The sequence below is a fragment of the Chlorocebus sabaeus genome, chromosome 9 (assembly GCF_047675955.1).
Source record: "Chlorocebus sabaeus isolate Y175 chromosome 9, mChlSab1.0.hap1, whole genome shotgun sequence".
Lineage (NCBI taxonomy): Eukaryota > Metazoa > Chordata > Mammalia > Primates > Cercopithecidae > Chlorocebus > Chlorocebus sabaeus.
Window position 1 is genome coordinate 49,370,470 of NC_132912.1, and position 8,390 is coordinate 49,378,859.

General features: G+C 38.2%; 1 protein-coding gene across 1 annotated transcript; it reads left to right on the top strand.

The window, feature by feature from the left end:
* The first annotated feature begins 7,093 nt into the window (after positions 1 to 7,093).
* On the top strand, positions 7,094 to 8,080 carry LOC103215813 (olfactory receptor 6C75-like). The gene is given in 1 exon segment (XM_038008881.1): positions 7,094 to 8,080. A coding segment is annotated over 1 exon segment (987 nt).
* The last annotated feature ends 310 nt before the right edge of the window (positions 8,081 to 8,390 follow it).

An 8,390-nucleotide genomic window follows, 5' to 3' on the forward strand; every position in this document is an offset into this window, starting at 1 on the left:
AACTACACAAAAAAAAATTAGCCAGGCATGGTGGCACATGCCTGTAGTCCCAGCTACTCAGGAGGCTGAGGTAGGAGTATCACTTGAACCCAGGAGACAGAGGTTGCAGTGAGCCTAGATTGCACCACTGCACTCCAGCTTGGGTGACAGAATGAGACTCTGTCTAAAAATAAAATAAAATAAAATAAAATAAAATAAAAACAGCATTTGTGAGGCACAACCTAAAGAGTGCTGAGAGGAAAATGTATAGCTCTAAAAGCATGCATTAGAAAACATGAAAAAATCTCAATGACCTAAAATCCTACCTCAAGAACCCAGACAAAGAAGAGCAAAATAAATTCAAAGCAAGTAAAAACAAGAAAAAAAAATAGTTATAAGAGCAGAAATCAATAAAATTCAAAACAGAAAAATAAAAGAGAGAATCAATTAAAAAGAGCTGGTTCTTGGAAAAAAATCAATAAACTTGACAAAACTCTAGGAAGACTGACAATGAAAAAAGAGAGAAGACTCAAATTATCAATATCACTAATGAAACAGGAGACATTAATAGAGACCCTACAAACATTAAAAAGATAATAAGGGAATGCTAAAAACACTACAGCTATAAATTTGACAACTTTAAGGAGATGAACCAATACCGCAACTCACTCAATGTGAAATAAATTCTTTAAATAGCCCTATATCAAATAAGAAAATTGAATTCAAAATTTTAAAACTCCCAAAAAGAAATCTCCATATGTGTTAAGAAAAATTGGCCAGGCACGGTGGCTCATGCCTGTAATCCCAGCACTTTGGGAGGCCGAGGTGGGCAGATTATGAGGTCAAGAGATCAAGACCATCCTGGCCAACATGATGAAACCCAATCCCTACTAAAAATACAAAAATTAGCTGGGTGTGGTGATGGGCACCTGTAATCCCAGCTACTTGGGAAGCTGAGGCAGAAGAATCACTTGAACCCAGGAGATGGAGGTTACAGTTAGCCAAGATCACACCACTACACTCCAGCCTGGTGACAGAGTGAGATCTGTCTCAAAAAAAAAAAAAAAAAAAAAAAAATTAACACCAATTTTATGAAATATCTTACAAAGAAATAGAAGAGGCAGAAACACTTTACAATTCATTTTATGAAGATATTATTACTCTATTTCAAAACTAGACAGTGATAATACAAAAGGAAAACTAGAGGCCAATGTCTCTCATAAATATAGATACAAAATTCTTAATAAAAATTAGAAAATAGAATGCAGTGATATATACAAAGAACTATATATGATGACAAAGTGGGGTTTATTCCAAGTATGCATGGCTGGTTTAATATTCAGAAATCAATGTAATCTACCATATTAAGAAGCTAAAGAAGAAAATTCACATTATGCTATTTTAGGCTACAGAAAAGCATTTGTCAAAGTTTTACTTATATTAAAACTCTCAGAAAAATAGGAATATAAGGGAACATCCTCAACTTGCTACAAAGAACCCACAGCTAACATCATACTTAAGAGTGAAACACTGAATGGTTTCCCCTGAGGATCAGGAACAAGGTAAGAATGCCCACTTCCTACGTTCATCCAACATAGCACTGGAAGTCTATCCCGTGCTATGAGACATAAAAAAGAAACAAAAGACACACAGATCAAAAGGAAAAATAAAACTGCTACTCTTTGAAGATGACATGACTGCCTATTTAGAAAATTCCAACAAATTTATATACACAAAACATTTACAAACATCAACAACCAATGAGTGAGTTCAGCAAGGCCACAGGACACAAGATCAATATAGAAAAATTAATTATATTTCTGTATACTAACAATAAATGTGTGGACATTGAAACTAAAACATTACCATGTACAATTGACAAATAAAATGAAATACTCCAATGTGAATCTAATCAAACATGTACAGAATGTGTATGCCAAAACTATAAAATGCTAATGAAAGAAATCAAAGAAAGAGAATGGAGCAAGAAGGCCAAATAGAAGCCTACACCATTCATCCTTCCTGGAGGAACACCAAATTTTCACAGCTAACTACATATATAAAGCACCATCACGAGAACCCCAAATCAGATGAGCAATCACAATATCTGGCTTTGACTTCATATTGCTGAAAGAGACATTGAAAATGGCAGAAAAGACCGTCTTGTATTGCAGATACCACCCTCTCCCCTATCCCCCAGCAGCAGCACACAGCGCAGAGAATCTGCAATTTGGAGAGGGAGAGCACAGCAATTGTGAGGCTTTGCATTGAACTCAGTGCTACCTTGTCACAGTGGAAAGCAGAAGGGAGCTGTACTGAGCTGACATCTGCCTACAGAAGAATTTTGATTGGTCCTGGCCAGAGGGAAATTTCCCGTCTCAGGAGTTAGAGCTTGAGTTCCAGCAAGACTTGCTAAAGTAACTGGGGCCCTAAATGAACTTGAGGGGCTGTTTTTGCCACAAGGTTTGCAATTCCCAGGTACGTCCTAGTGTTGAGCTGGGCTCAGAGCTGTGGACTGGTGGGGCATGCAACTTACTAAACACAAGCTGGAGCAGCTAAGGGAATGCTTGAGCCACCCCTTCCCCTGGTCCCAGTAGCAGCCATGCAATGTGGAGAAATCTGTTCACTTGGGAGGAGAGCACAGTGACTGGAGGATTGAACTCAGTGCTGCTATGTCACACAGAGACCTGTCAGGGTTCATCACCTGCTGACTAAAGAGCCCCTGGACTCTTGAGTTGGGAGTTTAGGTTATTGAGGCTTTTCCTTTTTTAAATATATGCTTTTAGTGCTATAAATTTCCTTCTCAGCACTACTTCAGATGTGCCACACAAGTGTTACATTTTTATTTCATTCAGTTCAATTTGCTTTTTGTTTCCCCTGAGACTTCCTCCTTGACCCATTGACTAGTCAGAAGTATGTTGTTTAGTTTCCAAGCATTTGGAGATTTTTTCCTGTTATCTTTCTGCTATTCATTTCTGTTAATTTCCTGTTATCTTTTTGTTAATGATTGAATACTGGTCATATAACACATTCTGTATGGTTTCATTCTTTAAAAAATTTATTGGAATTTATTTTGTGGCCCAGAATGTAATTAGTGTATGTTTTTGTAGTGTAGTGTGAGTGGTTGGTGTATGTTTGATGGGCACATGAAAAGAATGTGAATTCTACTATCATTGGGTAGAGTGTTCTATTTTGTTGGATAGGCTTTATTGGTTGTTGGTGGTATTGAGTTACTCTGTATTCTTGATAATTTTTGTCTAGTTGTTCTATCAGTTATCAAGAGAAGAATGGTGAAATCTAAAACTGTAATTGTGGATTTATTTTTTTCTCCATTTAATTCTACCACTTTTGCTTCAGTTCTTTTGCCGTTCCGTTGTTTGGGATACACATTCTATATATAGAGAGAATATATATAGAATGTATAGAATATATATATATAACATATATATAATATATATATTACATAAATATTGGATCATTTGTTATATTCCTACAGGCCCATGAGGCTCTTTATTTCCTTTTATTTTTTTCAGTATACATTCTTTTTTCTTCTTCTTCTTTTTTTGAGAAAGAGTTTTGCTCTGTCACCCAGGCTGGAGTGCAATGGCACAATCTCAGCTCACTGCAACCTCCGCTTCCCAGGCTCAAGCGATTCTCCTGCCTCAGCCTCTCTAGTAGTCAAGAGGCATGCACTACCATGCTTGGCTAAGTTTTTGTATTTTTAATACAGATGGGTTTTTCACCATGTTGCCCAGGCTGGTCTGGAACTCCTGAGCTCAGGAAATCCACTCACTTTGACCTCGCAAAGTGCTGGGATTACAGGCATGAGCCACCACACTTGGCATCAGTATATATTCTTTCTGTTGCCCAAATTTAGTAAATTCTATTGTTTTATCTATCAGTTAATTGATTTTCCCTTTGTCCTCTCCATTCTGCTGTTGAATCCTTCCACTGTTTTAAAATTTTAATTTACTCTATTTTTCAGTTCCAAAAAATTTATTTGGTTCTTCTTTATGTTTTCTCTATCTTGGCTGAAACTTTCTATTTTTTGCTGAGACTCTATTTTTAAAAATTTATTTCAAGCATATTTGTAATTGCTTATTGAAGCATTTTTGTGGTGGCTGCTTTAAACTCTTTGTCATATAGTTCTAATATCTCTGTCATTTTAATGTTAGTGTCCATTAATTGTTTTCTTAAATTTAAGCTGAGATCTTCCTAGTTCTTGGCATAGCAAGTGGTTTTCAAATAAAACCTGGACATTGTGGGTATTACGTTATGAAGCACTGGCTCTTATTTAAACCTTACATTTTATCTGGCTTTCTTTGACACTGCTCTGGCAGAGTAAAGGAGACATCCATCTCATTACTGCCAGGTGAAGGTCTAAGTTCCTCACTTGACCCTTCAACCCCATCTTAGTAACATAATGTAATCTGGAACTTTATAAACTTGGGGAATTATTATATGTGCTCCATTTTTGAAGATTTTCATGGAGGACACTTTCAGACATTTTCATATGACAATATTTGGACACATAATGAAAGTGTAACTATGATGCTTGTAGAATAAATTTCTATTTCCAACAGTGCCCAATTAGCAGCCATCGGGGATCCTAGAGGGACATTGGTCTCTAGATGGCTTTGTTCATCTCCTAATAATGTCTGGTGTGTCTAGAATCTGCCCATTGGTCCTGGTGGATCCTGACTGGTGTCAAGAGACAGTCCAATGTTAAACATATGGTAAGGGAAATTCATATCACTTTTATTTCTGCTTTCAACGGTGTGGGTATTCTTCCCAGTCTGGAGAGATCAGGGAGTGCCAAACTCAGTGTGCTTGCATGCACTTTGGAAAGATACTATTTATATACGAGACGCCAGTTTAGGTGAGGATGTTGTCTCCTACCCTGCCCTGGAGTGTTTGCCCAGCAATTACCCTCTCCTGTTGGTGTTGGCAGGCTCAAGAGGAGGATGGTAGTCTGGGAGGCCCAGGGCCTACAAAGAGCGTGAAAGCTTTTTGGAATTCCAAGTGATCTCACTCCCAGGTTCCAGCAGGATGTTGGGAAAGTATGCTCTTTCCTTTCTTTCCCAGGATTTCATCAAGCAAGATGGCCATGAAGCTATCACTTTCATTTATCTCAGTTTAGGAAATCTCTGAATTCATTGAAGAATGATGCTTAGCAGGCATGATGCACATGTTGAACTTTTCTCTGGTACAAATTAGGGACATCTCAAATGCAAGTGTTTATTTTCTTACACTTCCAATGGCCTAGAACAGCATCTTGGTTTTTTGGAAAGCAGGGGCTAGAGCTCTGGTTGCTGTGAGCTGCTTGGGGTGAGTACATGGCCTTAATGTGTTTGGAACATCTTTCCACTCATTTGCTGTAAACTCAAACAGACTCTGCTCCTCTTCAATCTGATCTCACACACTGAAAAGAGTAGGAGTATTGGGCTTGGCTAAATTAGACAGAGATCTGAGATGAACTTTAGTTGACCAGAGTGACAAAAGCTCACCTAAGAGAAGTTTATGAATTCAAAGGATGAAAAATAATATTTATTTTGTCTAGGTGGACAATAGCAGGGAGCATGAGTCAGAAAATAATTGCTGTGTTCAAATCATACAACCCTTCTTTTTATATTGTGGTTGTCATTCCTTAAATATATTTGCACATAAAATGAAAGTGTAACTATGATGCTTGTAGAATAAATTTCTATTTCCAACAGTGCCCAATTAGCAGCCACCAGGGATCCTAGAGGGATATTGGTCTCTAGATGGCTTTGTTCATCTCCTAATGATGTCTGGTGTGTCTGAAGTCTGCCCATTGGTCCTAGTGGATACTGACTGGTGTCAAGAGACAGTCCAATGTTAAACATATGAGAAATAGTATTTATTCTACCTAGGTGGACAATAGCAAGGAGGATGAATCAGAAAATAATTGCTGTGGTCAAGTCATACAACCCCTTTTTTTTTTTTTTTTTTTTTTTTTTTGAGACGGAGTCTTGCTCTGTCATTCAGGTTAGAGTACAGTGACATGGTCTTGGCTCACTGAAAATTCCACCTCCTGGGTTCAGGTGATTCTCCTGCCTCAGCCTCCTGAGTAACTGGGATTACAGGCATGTGCCACCATACCCAGCTAATTTTTGTATTTTTAGTTTCACTACATTGGTCAGGCTGGTCTCAAACTCCTGACCTCATGATCTGCCTACCTCAGCCTCCCAAAGTGCTGGGATTACAGGCGTAAGCCACCATGCCCAGCCACAACCCTTCTTTTTATATTGTGGTTGTCATTCCTTAGATATATTTGCACACATAATGAAAGTGTAACTGTGATGCTTGTGTAATAAATTTCTATTTCCAACAGGCCCAATTAGCAACCACCAGGAATCCTAGAGGGACATTGATCTCTAGATGGCTTTGTTCTAGATGAAAGTGTAACTAGTGAACTTGAAGGGTCAGAATATATTCTTCCCTGGACTGACCACTTAGCATGGCATGAAGGGAAAACCAAATTCATCAAAGGTCAAAATGGCCTAGATAGAGTTTGTCTCTGACTCTTTTAGTCTAACTCACTTCACAGGACTGCAGTTGGGGCCAGAGTATTTTTCCTATATATGCTATTATGAGCCCCCCAAGATGGAAACAAACTCTAAGACGTGATGAAATGTTTTTTTGGGAGGATGACAGACTTCAATGACCTTAAGTTTTTTTAAAGTTACACATTTATTTTTGCAATATTCATCTTGTAACTGCATGCCATGAGTGGTATCTTCTCAGCAATGTATTAGATGATCAGATACATAAGTTAAAGAAGAGTTTCTTTTCCTGTTTGGCAATAAACTGTATAGGAAAATGACTAATACTTTTAAAATTACATTATTCTTTATGAAGGCTGATAGCTACATGCACAGTTATTTTGTGCTACATGTAATATAAGTATATTCATAGATAAAAATCATGATGTTTACATAACAAAAATTACATAAAATATAATGTTTGAAAATAAAAAAGTCGAATTCTCACAGAGATATTGTTTTACATGTTTAATAAAGTTCTCCATTCTTTAGTCATGACACTGTAAAATAGTTCACTGAAAGCTGATTGAAGAAATGGAAAACCAATGATGGGAGAAACAACAAACAGGACTGCAGTCCAGGAGTTTATCCTGGAGGGATTTCCTGCTGTCCAGCATCTGGGGAATGTCCTTTTCCTGGTGCACCTTCTGGCGTACCTGGCCTCCATCACAGCAAATATGCTCATAATCACCATCACCTGGGCTGACCATCACCTCCAGACACCTATGTATTTCTTCCTCAGCAGTTTTTCCTTCTGTGAATGCTGTTTTATCACCACAGTTATTCCTAAACTGCTGGTCATCTTTCTTTCAGGCAGGCAAACAATCCCCTTTACTACTTGTCTCATGCAAGCCTTTTCCTTTTTATTTCTTGGGTCAACAATTTTCTTCCTCATGGCTGTGATGTCCTTGGATCGATACTTGGCCATTTGCAAGCCTCTGCATTACCCCACCATCATGAGCCTGAAGACTCGCTTCTACCTGGTCACTGCCTGCTTTGTCATGGACTTCACTCTCATCACTGGTCTCATGGTAAAGGTTTCCCAGTTGTCTTTCTGCAGACCCCCTGTCATCCCTCACTTCTTCTGTGACCTCGGCCCTCTGATCCAACTCTCCTGTTCTGACACCAGATCTATTGAGATATTGGCCTTTGACCTTATTTCATTCATTCTTTTTACATCCCTCATTATAACCATCATTGCATATGGCAATATAGTAGTCACAATTGTACGACTTCCATCAGTCAAGGAGCGGCAGAAAGCTTTCTCCACGTGCTCCTCTCACTTCATTGTCCTCTCTCTGATGTATGGCAGCTGTGTCTTCATATATGTGAAGCCAAAGCAAATAGACAGGCTGGATTCCAACAGAGAGGCTGCTCTTGTGAACACGGTGGTGACCCCACTGCTGAACCCGATCATTTATACTCTGCGGAACAAGCAGGTCCATCAGGCTCTGAGTGATGCTCTGTCCAGAGTGAAATTGTAAAAACAGAATCACAACCTCCCAGTGAAGAAATGCACGTTCTCCTTGATGTAATCTAATCTTTCTTATGTTTCTGGAATCCTTTATTAAAAATGTGCAAATATGGTTTTTTCAGGTTCTGTTTGTTTATTCCTAGAATAAGGGCTAATTTATGTAATAATTCAACCTGAAAGTTCTTACATTATCTTTATTTTGGGATGAAAGTATCTCCTGAATCTTTTACTAGTTTTAAATCAATAGGATTCAACAAATTTTAGTGAAGAACCTCATATACATGAATCTGTTTGATGCATATAGAATTTCAAAGCTGGAATGATGTAGTTTCAAGTATCTACTTGTGGTAAGTGCAAAGGGATGAAGAACA